Source organism: Cervus canadensis, chromosome 3, assembly GCF_019320065.1.
Source record: "Cervus canadensis isolate Bull #8, Minnesota chromosome 3, ASM1932006v1, whole genome shotgun sequence".
Classification (NCBI taxonomy): Eukaryota; Metazoa; Chordata; class Mammalia; order Artiodactyla; family Cervidae; genus Cervus; species Cervus canadensis.
In genome coordinates this window covers 111,707,793-111,725,799 of record NC_057388.1, presented here as the reverse complement: position 1 = coordinate 111,725,799, position 18,007 = coordinate 111,707,793, and the positions used below count along the sequence as shown (strand labels likewise).

At 45.9% G+C, this 18,007-nt stretch overlaps 1 protein-coding gene across 3 annotated transcripts in view; it reads right to left on the bottom strand.

The window, feature by feature from the left end:
- The window catches only part of CUL1 (cullin 1), an 89,037-nt gene that overhangs the window by 52,563 nt on the left and 18,467 nt on the right, over nt 1-18,007 (bottom strand). For all 3 annotated transcript variants that reach the window (XM_043464016.1, XM_043464014.1, XM_043464015.1), the window contains exon 2: nt 849-1,150. In XM_043464016.1, the coding sequence (XP_043319951.1) occupies nt 849-988 (140 nt within the window). In that variant the 5' untranslated portion in view covers nt 989-1,150. The remainder of the gene's footprint in view (nt 1-848; nt 1,151-18,007) is intronic.

Below are 18,007 nucleotides of genomic sequence, written 5' to 3'. Positions count from 1 at the left end.
CTGCAATTTCTGATATTTGAATGGATTCGAGAAATTCTACAAGTTAAGTAGTACGCCTTGGTGTACACACACACAGCCATCTCTTGGTACCTGTGGGGGTCAGGTTCCAGGACCACTTCACCTTCCCATGCCAGAAGCTGTGGGCGCTCAAGTCCCTCACATAAAATGGCAAGTCCAGTTGGAGTTCTGCCTCCGTGGATCAGGAGGGCCAACTGCATACACCAGACAACACAACCTTCTAGCACACGGCAGTCCCTTGCACCTATCAGGGACCAAACAGAGTGAACCACCTGGACATCGTATTTGTAAAACAAGGCCACAACAATGCAACTTTTGCTCCATGTGGTGACCCTTTTACATGGGAGTCGCAAGCCTGTCCCATGAAGAACCAGATGGTAAATATTTTGGGCTTTGTGGACCAGACCACTTCTGACGCAAGCTCTTCCACCCTGACCCGCTGCGTGAGGGCAGCCCCAGACAATACAGAAACCCAAGCCCCCAGCGGTAAGCAGCGCCCTGCCACAGAACTTCCTGCCCTGGTCGAAGTGATTACCTACTGCGTGCTTAGAACACGGGTACCACGACTAATGATTTCAAATGGAAACAGCCATGAGCCACGAGAGGCTCCTGGGCTGAAGAGCACTGCTTTAGACCACCAAGCGGCCACTTTCACCTCTGTTCATAAACGCAGACAGAGTGAATGAGTTAACTCTGAAGGCTAAAAGCCGACCTTACTGATTCTATCCCAGGAGGACTGCAGAGAGAACATGCCGTAACACCCCTAACGCGCCCCGGGCCGGCCCAGCGAGGCCCCCAGCCCCGGGTGCGCGCGCGGCGGCGGCGGATACGTGTAGAGCTCCATGTATCTGGACTTGGCCATGCTCTGCCTGGTGTACACCTGCTGGATGCCGGCTCGGAGGTCGTCCCAGATCTGGTCGAGGCCGATCTGTTTCAGCCCATGCGGGTTCTGACTCCGGTTGGATGACATGGTGAGTAAGAGTCTCAAGTCGTCCAGTGCAGCGATCCTTGGTCAAGGTTCAGCTAATTCTCCATCAGATGAAAACATACAGTTATCATTCCAAAGTTATTCACAGCGGCTCAGAAATGATGTCCTTTGAATGGAGAGAATGAAATCTCATCGCAGGCCAACCTGAAGAAGAAATAAAGGGAACTGATTAGGCGGGGGTAGTGTGAGAGGATGCTGGCCACACGCTGAGAGCAACACTGGGTCTGCAGGCCCTGGCAGACGCCTCTGCACTCTGATCCAGAGATTCTTTCTCTTTCTGTGTGACGACACTTTCATAGTACATGGTCTGTGTGATATGCGTACGTAGACGCTTAGTTCAAAATCATTATGTTTATTAGAGTGCGCCGAGAAGAGCTGGTAAAACTTATACACAAGCACAACTAACATGCTGTTTTGCTGGTCTTCAAAAGATATCACAACTTAAACTACATTACTTGACCTACATAACAGTTAGACAAACTCAAAGGAAAAAAGGCAAAGGAAACGTCCAGAAAGAGCAACACAAACAGCTAACAAAAAAGCCAAATGTTCAATCTCACCAGTTACCTGTGAATTAAAAAAAAAAAACTCACTTAGCATCTGGCAAAATACAAATGGTGGTGAGGCTGAAAGTGAGGGGGAAGGGTCACTTCTTTTGGGGGGAGGAGGGGCAGTGGGCAGCTTGCGAGATCTTACTTCCCGCACCAGGGATTGAAATCTGGACCCCGACAGTGAAAGCACCAGTCCTAACCACTGGACTGCCAGTGGATCCCCAGTCACTCCTTTTTAAGGAGGGAATTGGGCAAGAACTATCAATATTTAAAATGTACTCTGAATTTAGGGAGACCTGGGTTTGAACCTTAGCTCCACACCTACAGATATATGGTCATGGGCAAGTGACTTCTCACTGCTGTAAGTCTCAATTTCCTAGTCTGCAGGATAGACGCAGGTCTATCCAACACACAGTAAACACTTGACAAGGGGCGAAGTGAAGTGAAGTGAAAGTCGCTCAGTCGTGTCCGACTCTTTGCAACTCCATGGACTATACAGCCCATGGAATTCTCTAGGCCAGAATACTGGAGTGGGTAGCCTTTCACTTCTCCAGGATAGCTTCTCCAACCCAGGAATTGAACCCAGGTCTCCTGCATTGCAGACAGATTCTTTACCAGCTGAGCCACCATGGAAGCCTGCGAATACTGAAGGGAAGTAGCCTATCCCTTCTCCAGCGGATCTTCCCGACCCAGGAATCGAACCGGGGTCTCCTGCAATACAGACAGATCCTTTACCAATGGAGCTATCAGGGTTGACAAGTGGTAATGGCTATTATCTCTAAGTGTATGAAGCGACTGCAAAATACAATTTACAATGCCTCAGGATTATGGATCCACAGATAAGGAACGTTAGCTATCCAATATTGTGTTAAGTCAGTACTTCCCAATATAAAACATTACAGACATACTTCAAGGAATGTCTATGCATATTACATCAAAATGCGGTGGTTTTTAAACAAGTACTTCTGGTGTAAAACTAGGAAACAGCGAATTACTTCAATGGCTCCAGAAAATAAATGCTGGGAGGTACATGGTGTCTGGAATACTAAGAATAGGTGTCACGGCCTGCGAGGGGTTCAGTGCACCCAGCGCCTCAGTGGCTGCGCGGAGCTCTCCGCGGGCTAAGGCACATTGAAGGACAGTGGCGGCCACACGAGTGGACAGTGCCTGAACTTCTGAAGCCTAATCAGCTCTGGTATTTGTAACCTAAGCGACGGGGCTTAATATTTTATGAAACCACAACATCATTCCTAATCTTAAAAACACTTTATGTCTACATCCAAATAGGTACGTCCAAAAGTGAAACATAAAAATGTCTAACACAAGCATGAATCCTCTTAGTTTTAAGAAACTTGACACCTCAGCAACCACTTTGCAAATGTTTCCTGACTTCAATCTGCCTTTTCTCGACCTTGCGTGGTACATGCCATCACCCCACTTGAGAGGAACTGGGGTGTTCTGGATTCATAGTGAGACTGAGCGGGGCAGGGCACACAACCTTTAAAAGAATGACCCAGCCCAAGGCCACGACACAAACTGGTCAGCAGCAGCTAGGTCCAGGACGGTGGGTGGCTGACTTCCACTAGACCGTGGGTCTCGGGGCACACTCACTGCAACATCTCAGCATGCTACGTGACACAGCCACAGGCACCAAGACAGCTCCACGGACCACCAGAAAAGGCCAAAAAGTGGGCAGCGGCCCAGCTCCTGGAAATCCTCATCCTTTCTCCAAAATAGCTGAATTTCTCCTCCCACTGGGTCTTGGTGTGCACAAGATGTCACATGCCAGAAAGGTTAAGAGAACACACACTCTAGTCACAGCAAACACCCTCTTCCAACACCACAAAAGATGACTCTACACATGGACATCACCAGATGGTCAATACTGAAATTAGACTGATTTTATTTTTTGCAGCTGAAGATGGAAAAGCTCTATACAGTCAGCAAAACAAGATCAGGAGTTGACTGTGGCTCAGATCCTGAACTCCTTATTGCAAAATACAGCCTTGAATTGAAGAAAGTAGAGAAAACTACTAGACCATTCAGGTATGACCTAAATCAAATGCCTTAAGATTATACAGCAGAAGTGACAAAGAAATTAAAGGGATTAGATCTGATTGAATGCCTGAAGAACTATGGATGATGATTGTGACACTGTACAGGAGGCAGTGATCAAGACCATCCCCAAGGAAAAGAAATGCAAACAGGCAAAATGGTTGTCTGAGGAGGCCTTACAAATAGTTGAGAAAAGAAGAGAAAGGCAAATGACAAAAGAAAAGATACAACCATCTGAATGCAGAGTTCCAAAGAATAGCAAGGAAAGGTAAGAAAGCCTTCTTACATGAACAATGCAAAGAAATAGAGGAAAACTATAGAATGGGAAAGACTAGAGATCTCGTCAAGAAAATTAGAGATACCAAGGGAACTTTTCATACAAAGATGGGCACAATAAAGGACAGAAACAGTATGGACCTGACAGAAGCAGATGATATTAAGAAGAGGTGGCAAGAATACACAGAAGAATAGACTCCTCTGGTGGTCCGCTGGCTAAAACACTGAGCTTGGAATGCAGGGGGCCTGGGTTCAATCCCTGGCCAGGGAACTAGATCCCACATGCCACTAGAACCCAGAGCAGCCAAATAAAAAACTAAAAAAAAAAAAAAAAATATATATATATATATATATACACACACATACAGAAGAACTGTACAAAAATGGTCTTATAAATAACCTCGATGGTGTGATCACTCACCTAGAGCCAGACATCATGGAGTGTGAAGTCAAGGGGCCCTTAGGAAGCATCACTACAAACAAAGCTGGTGGAGGTGATGGAATTCCAGCTGAGCTATTTCAAATCCTAAAAGATGATGCTGTGAAAGTGCTGCACTCAATAGGCCAACAAATTTGGAAAACTCAGCAGTGGCCATAGGACTGGAAAAGATCAGTTTTCATTTCAATCCCAAAGAAGGGCAGTGCCAAAGAATGTCCAAACTACCACACAATTGCACTCATTTCACATGCTAGCAAGGTAACGCTCAAAATTCTTCAAAGTAGGTTTCAACAATATGTGAATCAAGACCTTCCAGATGTACAAGCCGGATTTCAAAAAGGCAGAGGAACCAGAGATCAAATTGCCAACATTCACTGGACCATAGAAAAAGCAAGAGAATTCCAGAAAAACATCTACTTCTACTTCATTAACTACGCTAAACCCTAAACTGTGTGAATCACAACAAACTGTGGAGAATTCTGAAAGAGATGGGGATACCAGACCACCTTACCTGCCTCCTGAGAAACCTGTATGCAGGTCAAGAAGCAACAGTTAGAACTGGACATAGAACAAACTGGTTCAAAATTGGGAAGGAAAGGAGTATATCAAGGCTGTCTACTGTCACCCTGCTTATTTAACTTATATGCAGAGTACATCATGCAAAATGCCAGACTGGATGAAGCTCAAGCTGGAATCAAGATTGCTGGGAGAAATATCAATAACCTCAGATATGCAGATGAACCCACCCTTATGGCAGAAAGCAAAGAGGAACTAAAGAGCCTCTTGATGAAGGTGAAAAAGCTGGCTTAAAACTCAGCTTTCAAAAAACTAAATCATGGCATCTGGTCCCATCACTTCATAGTAAACAGACGGGGAAACAATGGAAACAGTGACAGATTTTATTTCTTGGGCTCCAAAATCACTGTGGACGGTGACTGCAGCCATGAAATTAAAAGATGCTTCTTGGAAGGAAAGCTATGACCAACCTAGACAGCATATTAAAAAGCAGAGACATTACTTTGCCAACAGAGATCCCTGTAGTCAAAGCTATGGTTTTTCCAGTAGTCACGTATGGATGTGAGAGTTGGACCATAAAGAAAGCTAAGCGCCAAACAATTGATTCTTTTGAACTGTGGTGTTAGAGAAGACTCTTGAGAGTCCCCGGGACTGCAAGGAGATCAAATCAGTCAATCCTAAAGGAAATCAACCCTGAATGTTCATTGGAAGGACTGATGCTAAAGCTCTAATATTTTGGCTACCTGATGTGAAGAGCTGACTCGTTGGAAAAGGGCAAGATACTGGGAAAGATTGAAGGCAGGAGGAGAAAGGGGTGACAGAGCATGAGATGGTTGGATGGCATCACCGACTTAACAGACATGAGTTTGAGCAAACTTTTGGAGGTAGTGAAGGACAGGGAAGCCTGGTGTGCTGGAGTCCATGGGGTCACAGAGTTGGACATGACTGAGAGACTCAACAAAAATAACAAGGCACTTATCCCGCCTCACTTCCACCCCAAGTTTAATAAGGTACACCGAATAAAATGGCCAGTGATTTTCCCCTACATGACCTCCTTGTCCCCATTCAACATCAGCACCCCAATGTGCTCTTTCTTTCTCCTAATGTACATCTGATTCCAGTTATGAGTCTTACTGCATCAGAGCAACTGGTATTCCAAGATCAAACACAATCTCTCATGTTAAAATATCAAGTCTACTTTATTACACACATTTTCTGTCTAGTTCTACGCGTGGGAATCTGGTGCCACAGCCAAATCTCAGCTCATGTGGTGAAAATTCAGCAAAGTATCTTACTTCTGCTTTTAGGTGCTTTATTGTTTTCCCTTTCAAATGAGTCATTCCCGTTTCCTAGTTGTCCTCACTGAGTATCCAAAATTTACACAGTTCACAAAAATCCACATGCCGTTACTGACTTAACTGAGAAGCTGAAAGACTCTAACCTTATCTTATATTTTTAATACCCCCCAGAGAGCCTCCCATTTATATATTTAACATTTATCACTTATACTACAACAGAGAAAGAAAACTACATCTAAAAGGAAACGTTAAAAATACGAACATCAGAGAAATGTCTTCAAAATCAGGCCGTGTGCTGACAGCAGCTGACCTGCTGGTCACAGGCTGGGCTCCCTGGAGCAAATGCTGGGGCAGAGTTTGGGTGGACGGTGAGGTGGCCCCCGCCCGGGAGGCAGCTGGGTGTCCGGCGCTGCCTGGACTGTCACACGGGGCGGCACAATCTGTGCTTCTGCTCCTGGGGACTCAGTGCCCGCAAGTGCACCGGGCGGGGAGGCCAGGGAGGGCCCTACAGCTGGAGGCCCCCTGGGAGCCCAGCCCCTCCCTGAAGGGGCACGTGGGTGGGGCCCGAATGCATAGGGGATGCTCTGGTGATGCTCGAGGGGCTGTGTTTGGATTTCATCTGCTTATGTATCCCTCCTGAATATTCACTGGAAGGACTGATGCTGAAGCTGAAACTCCAATACTTTGGCCACCTGATGGAGAAGAGCTGACTCACTGGAAAAGACCCTGATGCTGGGGAAGATTGAAGGCGGGAGGAGAAGGGGACGAGAGAGGATGAGATGGTTGGATGGCATCACCGACTCGATGGACATGAGTTTGAGCAAGCTCCAGGAGTTGGTGATGGATAGGGAAGCCTGGTGTGCTGCAGACCATGGGGTCACAAAGAGTTGGACACGACTGAGCGACGGAACTGAACTGACTGGATACATCCCTCGATGTTTGATGGTGAACTGTTTGGAATAAAAATTCAATAACACGAGTGCCCAGAAAAGACTGACTTATCTGCCAGTATGGAATTTTCAGGAATAAAACCACTTTACAAACCACCTGCCCTTCATCCCATAACCGGGCCATCAAAAACTATCAATAACCTCAGGCAGACCTCATGAAAAGTCAGAGGCTGAAATGGTTTTGGGGTAAGGGATAAAAATATTTTCCTAATAATTCACATCCCACAGCCATAAAACTTAGGATGTCCAAAAAGCCAGGAGATACTAAAAACAAAAAACACAACTAAACCAAATATATACTTAGAAAGTCGGGCAAAAGCACTGTTACAGTGACTCCTTGGCATCACAGGGTTTCCAACTGTGGTCATGAACATCCAGGAGGAACACTCAAGTTTTCAGACAGAGAAACTGCAGATTGGCTCCTTTCACTGGATGCCCAGGAAACCAAGGCACAAAATGCAACCAACCCAGGGCAGGGATGGGTGGGCAGAGCCTGCTGTCCCATCCCACCCCAGCCCTGGCCTCAGAAGCCTGGGCCAGTCACAGCGCTGCTCACTTCACCCTTCCCTCTCCCAGCGAAGTTAAGATACGGTAGGGGAACTCAAAATAAAGATGTCTAGGAGGAGAAGGGAGGTTGGATATTCAAGGACTTGCCTCATGAAAGAGACTTGTTCCAAAGGGATACGAAAGCCAATGGAATCAGTATTAAAACAAGTGTTCTAACACTTCAAACTGTGAACTAATCAGTCTATTTCTCAAGATTAATGGTGCATAAGATTTTTTCGTTGAATACAAGCATGAACTAACCAAACGACCTCCAAGAATCCTAAAAGCTATATCCTCTTTGATATTAGTAACTCAGTTTCATTAGTAAGGAAAGGGCTTTCTTAAAAGAGCACTTATGACAGATGTCTGTAGACACTAACCGGAGCATCAACTGAACAGATCATCCAGCGAATCTGGGGAAATGATAGCTTTACTGAAGCTAAATATTTTGCTTGCTACAAGAGTTCAGAGGCCTTAATAAGTGAACATGTCTTATGAATTCCTGTCATAAAAACAGTATAAAACATCTCCCACTCAAACTGACTTGGCTAGAGCATCTTTTTCCCTGAATACACCTCAGGTCTGGATTTTCAAGAAAACACTAATATTTCAAGAAAACACAACGTTAAAAAAAAAAAAAGGAAATCTGGGCTGATCCCTACAGAGACCTAACTTTCTTGGGATCAACCATGCATTGTTCTACAACTTTCTTCACTTAATAATGAGATAAACCTCACTCGCTTAACGAAATATGCCTCACTGGTTTGGAAGCGTAAAATATTCCACTGTTCATCACCCTAGCATCCAACTCAGAGCTCCCAGGTGCTGACTTTTTAACAGTTGTACTGCTGTAAACGGGCAGCACAGAATCCTATGGATTCTTCTCTGGTGATGTGTGTACGACAAACACTCACGTGCAGCTACATGATAAAGGGACCGTGGACCTGTCTATGAGGACAGAACATGACAGAGTGGAAAGACTGGCTTTCGGACCCAGGGAGGTTGAGGTGCTTGTGACCCATCCTTGGAGGCTGGACTGTGGAGGCTCATCTCTGACGGGCACTAGAGAGTGGGAGCCACCATCAATCACAGATAGAGACCCAACCTGAAGCCTGAGGAACATTTAGAGACAGATTAGATGGTGGGGAACCCACAGAGTTTGTACCTGCAAAGTCACAGCCAAAAACAACAAGACCTATGCTGGAGGCCAGAAAAGGGCACGGCTGTCTGGGCCTCACATAGTCGCTGCATTTACGTCTTGTATGATCTTTGGTAAATCACTTAACATCTATGAGGGTCCTGGCTGAAAGTGGCAACGCGGTGTGTGATAAATGTGAGCTATTATTTTCATCCTAATGACAGTATCTGAAATGTAGCTTCTGACCTTAGTTCTGTCTAAGACACTGGGGACCCGAGCAAGGCAGGTGTTCCCATGGTTTCAACAGGAGGAATCAAACTGGAGTGGGCTGAGAGAGACAGCAACAGACGTGAGATTAATCTCCAAAGCACACAAACAGCTCATGCAGCTCAATATGAAAAAAACAAACAACCCAATAAAAAAATGAGTGGAAGACCTAAATAGACATTAGACCTTTCTCTAAAGAATACACACAGATGGTCAACAAACACATAAAAAGATGCTCAATATATCACTAATTATGAGAGAAATGCAAAACAAAACTATACACCTGACACTGGTCAGAATGGCCATCATCAAAAACTCTACAAACAGTAAGTGCTGGAGGGAATGTGGAGAGAAGGGAACCCTGCTTCACTGCTGGTGGGAAGGTAAACTGGTACTGCCACTATGGAAAACAGTACCGGAGGTTCCTTCAAAAACTAAAAGTAGAACTACCATATGACCCAGCAATCCCATTCCTGGGGGCATACCTGGAGACAACCAACATTCAAAAACATGTGAACCCCAACGTCCACTGCAGAACTATGTACAACATCCAGGACATGGAAGCAACCTAAATGTCCGTCAACAGAGGAACGGATAAAGATGTGGTACATATACACAATGGAACATTACTCAGCCGTAAAAAGAAGTGAAACAGTGCCATTTGCAGACACGTGGAAAAACCTAGAGACTGCCATACAGAGTGAAGTTAGAAAAACAAATATTATATAATATTGCTTATATGTGGAATACAGAAAAAAAAAACAGTACAGATGAACTTACTTGCAAAGCAGAGAGACAGATCTAGAGAATACTTAGAGCGACTGAGATGAGAAAGGGACAGCCAGATGGGCTGGGGGATTGGGACTGACAGAACACACGACTACGCAGAAAACAGACATTTGATGGGAACCTGCCGAAAGACACAGGGCGCTCTCCTCGCTGCTCTGTGACCTGAGAGGGAAGGAAATCCCAGCAGAGGGGACATGTGTGTATGTACACTGCGGGCACTGTGCCACACCGCAGACACACAAACTGCAGAGCAACTACTCTCCGATCACAACTTAAAAAGAAACGCAGACTCTCCAGGCATTCCGGCCCTGAAGGCGTGAAGAGGCTGCCCGGGGACGCGTTCCTCGCGGCCCGGGGAGGGCTGGACGCAGTGAGAGGCGGCGGCACCGGGAACCGTCACCGGGAAGGGCGCTGGGCGCGGAGACCGCGGCGCCGCTGCGGGGCGGCCGGGCGGGCAGCACCCAGAGCCGGCGCACCTTCACGGGAGCCCGGGGAGGGACGTAGGGGTCCCGCAACGGCCCCAGCGCGGCTTTCGGAGCGCAGCCTCTGAGGAGGAGCCGGGGGCCCGAGGCTGGAGAGGCGTCCGAGGAGTTCCCGGGAACAGGATTCCAGAAGGTTGCACTGAGAACTGAGGCGGGGAGAGGAGGGAGGGCAGGCGGGGAGAGGAGGGAGGGCGGGCGGGGGCTGGGTGCCTGGGGACGGGGTGGGGCGTCAGCGATGGAGGGGACCGGGGGTTTCTCTCTGCTTTCAGGGGTGGCCTCCACTTTACCCGGCCGGCCGGGCCCCTGAACTGAAGAGGGCCACGCGTTTCACCGCGTCTCACCAGCTGGGCTGCCTGACTTCTCCGAACACCTTACTCCCCTGCCCCGACCAGCCCTAAGTACAAAACAGACAGGAACATTGATTCAGACCTTAATGAACCTACATTTCTACTCTAGGGGAGGAGCCCACAGATTTAAAAGTAATAAAAGAACTGTGTCCCCTGCTCAATTTCACCTCAAATATAAAAAAAAAAAAAAAAAAAAAAATCCAGATACCACTTTTGTCTATTAAGGTGGTCCTAGTAGTTGCCGCTGTTCCTGTAAATTAAGACCAAACACATTTAGCAGATGCTTTTGCACAAGCCAGTGTAGAACAGTGTTCAATAAACAAAGCAGAAATAATTCAGATCAGAGTGGTAACAGGAATACATGACACGGGGCAGAAAGACCACAACTGTGTCCACAGTTAGGTGACTGCTTTTGAAAAATGTTAAAAAAAAAAAAAAAAATCAAAACAAAGCATGGATTTAAGCTGTTACAGTATCTTTTAAAAATAGTCATTATTAGAGTTAATGAAAATACAGTCAAAATTCACTGTTAAAGAAAAAACAAGGCTAAATTTGGCTTTTCTAGTTTAATAACATTTTAAATGATTAAAATTTGAAATGATCCTGCGTATTACTTAGTAATTACTTATTTTCTAACAATTAGTAAAAGTATACAGAGTCCCTGGCTTCCACCTGCAGTATGGCACGTAAGAAATGAAACAGATGGTAAAACAATGATTTACACCGAGAAGAACGTTTGCCTGTGCCCACCAGGAAATGCATGAAAGTTCACCACAAGGAGAAGTCACAAATAAGCTGTCGGACAGTCGCACAGCACACCACACACAAGCTTGTCCACTCTGGCCACTTCTTCCAACACGATGAATTTCCGAAAGAGTCCCGCGGGGAAAGAGACAGGGGAATACATACGAAATGATACCATTTTATATTTGAGAGTAAAAACACACAGAACACAGGATAGAGGGTCCAGGCTTCCCTGACAGCCTGGAACGCCGGCTTAGAGCTGTGTGAGGCACCGGGCCTCGGGGTTTACTGGCTCCTGTTTAAAAACAAAACCCCCAAGCCTCACCAGATTAATACTCTTGTGGATGAAATGATAGCATGGTTGGGATTTACCTTAAATATACTGCAAAAGAAATAAAAACAAACCAACAACTAAGTTCTTTGTATCAGGTGGCCAAAGTATTAGAGACTTCATCGTAAGTCCTTCCAATGAATACTCAGAACTGATCTCCTTTAGGATTGACTGGTTGGATCTCCTTGCAGTCCAGGGGACTCTCAAGAGTCTTCTCCAACACCACAGTTCAAAAGCATCAATTCTTTGGCGCTTAGCTTTCTTTATGGTCCAACTCTCACATCCATACATGACTACCAGAAAAACCACAGCTTTAAGTTTATAGACCTTTGTTGGCAAAGTAATTAATGTCTCTGCTTTTTAATATGCTGTCTAGGTCGGTAATAGCTTTTCTTCCAAGGAGCAAACGTCTTTTAATTTCATGGCTGCAGTCACCATCCGCAGTGACTTTGGAGCCAAAGAAAATGAAGTCTGTCACTGTGTCCATTTTTTCCCCATCTATCTGCCATGAATGGAAGGGACCAGATGCCATGATCCTAGTTTTTTGAATGCTGACTTTTAAGCTAGATTTTTCACTCTCCTCTTTCACCTCCATCAAGAGGCTCTTTAGTTCCTCTTTGCTTTCTGCCATAAGGGTGGGGTCATCTGCATATGTGAGGTTATTGATATTTCTTTCAGCAATCTTGATTCCAGCTTTTTACACAACATATGTGGTAGACAAAGAAAGAGAAGCAAAAGGATGGGGCCTGGCAGGGAGGTGGTCAAGTTCAGGACACGGATGTGGGAGGGGATGGGACCAAAACACAGTACCTTCTCACTTACACCCCTGGAAATACTGTGCCATTTGATCGTGATCTGGTTGGTGCATACCAAGCAATCTCAGTGCCACTTAGAACTGAGACTGGTAAACTCACCAACTGAGAAATTCTTAAATTCCATTAATGATTTAAAAAAACGCAACATCTGAACTGTGGTATTGAGAAGACTCTTGAGAGTCCCTTGGACTGCAAGGAGATCCAACCAAGTCCATCCTAAAGGAAATCAGTCCTAGATGTTCATTGGAAGGACTGATGCTCAAACTCCAGTACTCTGGCCACCTGATGCAAAAAACTGACTCATTGGAAAAGACCCTGATGCTGGGAAAGATTGAAGGCAGGAGGAGAAGGGGACGACAGAGGATGAGATGGTTGGATGGCATTACCGATGTGATGGACATGAGTTTGAGTAAAAATCAGGAGTTGGTGATGTACAGGGAAGCCTGGCGTGCTGCAGTCCACAGGGTTGCAAGGAGTCGGACACGACTGAGTGACTGAACTGAACATCTGAAACCTGGGTTTGATGTGCATAGCTGGGATAAGGTAACGCGGAGCCCCCAGGCTGTAAACTTTGCGTAGTAGTGGGCAGGATTTTACTAGACTCTTACACTCTCACTCAGTAATTCAGGAGTCACAGGAGCCGTCAGCACACGAGGTGAGGCTCCCCTCCCCTCCTGGCCCGTGGCCGTGGCCCCTCTGTGTACTGGCCACGCCAATCTGCTCCTGACTCAACCCTCCCTCCTTCTCTCCTTTCCTGGACCTTCCAGAGGCCACACGCTCATGTGAATGAAACAGAACACCTCCCTCTCCACCTTTCTTTACCTTGGTGAACAGAAAAAAGGTTTGGTTGTCCAATTCAAAATCCTGGAGGTGATGAAAGCACCCCCTCCTAGCTGCAGACCCATCTCAATTCACATATACCATCCCTCCCTCCCCAGTCCCTCCACCCTCACCTTAAATTAAGGGCCATTGCTTAGTCTCTTGACTGGTCCACGTTCCAACTAAGCCTCCCTCTGTATCCCCCTATCTTGGTAAGAGGTCAGCTTTGGTTTCTCCTGTTCTCACCCCTGATGCAAAGTCAGTTCCATCAACTCCCTCCTCCTCTCTTGAATCACCCACCTCTCAAGATATCCCCAACAGCTCCTTAAGAGTCTGGCAGTCATTATTATCTCACCTGGGTCACTAACGTCAGTCTCTTCCCTGGTCTCACCTGCTCCAATCCACCCCCCACCGTGGTGCCCAGACTGACTTCTAAAACACAAGCAGCCTCTCATTCTATTAAGTGAGTAATTCCACGACCACCGTCTACACTCTACTGCACCCACGACCAGACAGGGTCCATGCAGTGGGACTGCTTGTTTCCTGTCTGTTTCCTCGCAGTGTAAAGAGAGGACCCAGTATTCTCTTGCAGGCCTCACTGCTAGACCCTGTGCCACTAGGAGCTGTAATGCTTTTTCCTCACCGAATCCTTACAATAACCATATTCTCTGGATAGTACTATTTCCTACAAATGAGGACACTCAGGCGTGTGTGTGTGTGTGTGTGTGTGTGTGTGTGTGTGTGTGTGTGTGCGTGCACTCAGTTGTGTCCGACTCTTTGCAACCCCATGGACTGTAGCCCACCAGGCTCCTCTGGCCATGGGATTTCAAGGATACTGGAGCAGGTTGCCATTTCCTCTTCCAAGGGATCTTCTTGACTCAGGGATCAAACCTATGTCTCCTGCATTGCTGGCGGATTCTTTTACCACTGAGCCACCAGGGAAGCCCCACTCAGGCTTGGAGATGTTTGATAATTTGCCCAAAACCACTCTGGTAACAAGTGGCAAGGATTCATACCCAAATATTTGGATTCCAAAGCCGTGTTCTTTCCATCACTCATCCCTCCATGCTCTTTTCTTAGGAAGGCGGAGATTTCCTATCCCACCTCCTTAAGAAGTGTGCTGCTAGGATGTACTCTCTAATTTGAGATTACAACATGGCTTAACAGGAACCATGCAAAAACACAAGTGAAAGCTTCAAGATATCAGTGTGTGATGACGGGCCCAAAGGACTGCAAACCAATAGGTCAAGGAAGATCTGGCCAATTCACGAACTGGATATTTACTCATATTCACATCCCTATTTATTTGTATATTTATTTATTAGTATTTGAATATGAATTATTTAAGTGTTTAACTTTTTAAATCAAAGTATTCTTAAAGATACCAGAACAAGGGTTAATATCTTATAAATGTAGACCAACAATTTGTACATTCAGTACTTAGGGTTCTATCTGTACATCACCAGGAAAGGCATTTACTACCTGACCTCCATTATTGAAATTTGTACACTTACTTATAAAATGTAAATGTGTATTATTCCATTTCTATATAGAACTAAGGGCTTAATTACAATTAAGCTCAAACAATTAAAGTTGACAAAAGCATAAAAAATTCCAATTAATATCCTAATAGATGTCTTTCTAGGAACATTAGCTGAGTTTTGTCTCCACTTAGTCATTCAAAACCATTAAATCCACGGCTAGAAAGAGAATCTAAATACACACACAGATGGGAAATGGGTTCTGCTTTTTCTCAATCACTTCAGAGTCAAGTTCCCAAGGCCTGAATCATAAGTGCTCAAACTGTCTTGTTTATGTCTTTACTCAAAGCTAGTAATTAAACATTCGGGCCATTTAAAGACTAGGTTCAGTTAACATAAATTTACCACTGTGCTAAGTCATTTCAATCTGATTCTTTGTGACCCTATGGACTGTAGCCCACCAGGCTCCTCTGTTCACAGGATTCTCCAGGCAAGAATACTGGAGTGTGTTGTTATGCCCTCCTCCAGGGGAACTTCCCCACCCACGGAGAGAACCCCCATCTCCTGTGACTCCTGCATTGCAGGCGGATTCTTTACCTACCACATGACCCATGAATTCCACTACTAGGGATCTACCCCCCGCTAAAAAAGAAGATATATGTCCATCCAAAGACCTGTACACGAATGTTCACAGCACATTACGTATAAAAGCCAAAAAGTGGAACAACCCAAATGCCCACCAACAGGTGAACGGATAAGCAAGATATCCTATAGTCGTACAGAAGAATACACTTAGGCAATAGAAAATGCAGTACTGATACACACCACAGCACGCATGAACCTCAAACACACTAGCCTAAGTGAGTCAGTCAGTTCAGTTGCTCAGTCGTGTCCGACTCTTTGCAACCCCATCAACTGCACCACGCCAGGCCTCCCTGTCCATCAGCAACTCCCAGAGTTGACTCAAACTCATGTCCATTGAGTCAGTGATGCCATCCAACCATCTCATCCTCTGTAATCCCAGAAGAAAAGAACACATGTTACATGATCCCATTTATTACATGAAATGTACAGAACGGGTAAACAAGAGAGGCAGGAAGTGGACTCCTGCTTGTTGGGGGCGGAGAGTTGGGGGAGCCACTGGGTGGAGTGGAGAGTTAGGAGACAGGCCTTGCCCCAGAGGGATCCTCTGGGGTAAAGGAGATGTTCTAAAACTGGACTGTGGTGATGACTGCGCAACCCTAATTTTACTAAATATTACTGAATTATACATTTACAACAAGTGAGTGTTATGAGAATTATACCTCAATAAAACTGTTAAGGAAAAAAAAGACAGCCTTAAAGCACAAATCGCTCTGGATCGAATTCAGGTCACTCACAGCAAGGAATGGATCTTCACAAAATTACCAGGTTCTGGATATGCGGGAGCCTTAGCATGAAAAGCAGTATTACTGGGTGTTCCACTGGAAAGAAAGCTTTAAGAACTGCCATCTAATATGTCACCAACAGAGGGGCTCAAGTTCTCCTGCAACATAAAATATTTAAAGACAGCTGAAGTACGAGAAGAGTTGTCACCAGGCAGAGACATTTTACTGCCCCAGTGAAGATACAGTAAAACTGCAATACAAGTCTGGAGGGTCTGGAAGAAGTCACTTCAGACTACAATGTCCAAGAAGGCTCTACGAAGTCTGCGCTTTGAATGCTTCTCAGGTGGGATCTGAGGGTTTTTGCCCAGGAAGAGCAGGAGGCAGAAAAGCAAAGGGCAGGAGGCTGAGTTTCTGGGGGCTTGGGCAAGAGCTTCCAAGAGAGGAGGGGGCCTCTGTAGTAAGAGGATGCGAGGCCTTTATTCTGAGTGGGCAACAGGGTCCTGCAAGGTTCCGGGGCAGGGATGTGATGTTAGAAACATTGGCTGATAGCTCCGTGGAGCTGGGACGAAAGGAGGCCTCAGCGCAGTGAAATTAACTTCAAGACGGGCAGGGGGGAAGGGGCGGCGCCAGCGAGGAACATGGAGGGGACGAGTCTCTCAGACTTGGACTTTGAGATCTCCAAAAACGCACCTCCGAATTCCAGAATCTGACAGACACTACATGACAAACGTCAAAACGACGGAACTGATGCTGGTGGAGGTGTTCACTCTGCAGGCGGTAATCGGCCGTATCCAAAACACTGCCAAGTGCACTGACCCATCCACCCAGTCATCTCACTTCTAGCAATCTATCCCCCAATATAGAGTGGCCCCAAACGACAAGAAGTAGTAAACTCAAGTTTAGTCACCGCAGAAGACAGGAAATCAACCTGAAACCCGCCCAGAGAGGCTGGGAGCACTGAATGATGGCTCAGTGGTGCACACAGCATCCTTGTAACCTCAGACTGACCCTATCTCACTCCCCTAGTTAGGAGCGCAGGTGGCGGACCACAGGGGTTCTGGGACCACCTCTGACCACCATTTCACCACCAGGAAATCAGAGATATTCTCCTTACTCCAGGACAGTTACTGCCAGTATCATTTCTGCTCATCAGTCAATTGGTGATGCCATCCAACTATCTCATCCTCTGTCATCCCCTTCTCCTTCTGCCTTCAATCTTTTCCAACATCAGGGTCTCTTCCAGTGAGTCAGTTCTTTGCATCAGGTGGCTAAAGTATTGGAGTTTCAGCTTCAGCATTAGTCCTTCCAGTGAGTATTCAGGACTGATTTCCTTTAGGAGGGACTGGTTGGATCTCCTTGCAGTCCAAGGGACTCTCAAGAGTCTTCTCCAACACCACAGTTCAAAAGCATCAATTCTTTGTCACTCAGCTTTCTTAACAAGGAGACAAATCCTTCGTGAGACTCCAAAACCAAGGAGCATGACTAGTCAGACTCACTTAGAAGGGGAACACTTGGTTCCTTCAATGCCAGTGCTAATTCTGAGAACTCAATTGAAGTTAAAGATCCAAATGCCAACTTCTCAGAGTTGTTAAATAAGACATCGTAAGTAAAAAGGCCTACTTCTATGGCTGGTTCCTAGTAGGAACTCCCCAATTGATGGTGATCTTCCTTCCTTCTTAAAAAATAACCGTAGTAGATGATCATTAAAAACCCATCTAATTCATCTGATCTTAGTCAGAAAAATGATTAAAACCCATTAAATGCAAGGACACTTTTGGTATGTTGGACAT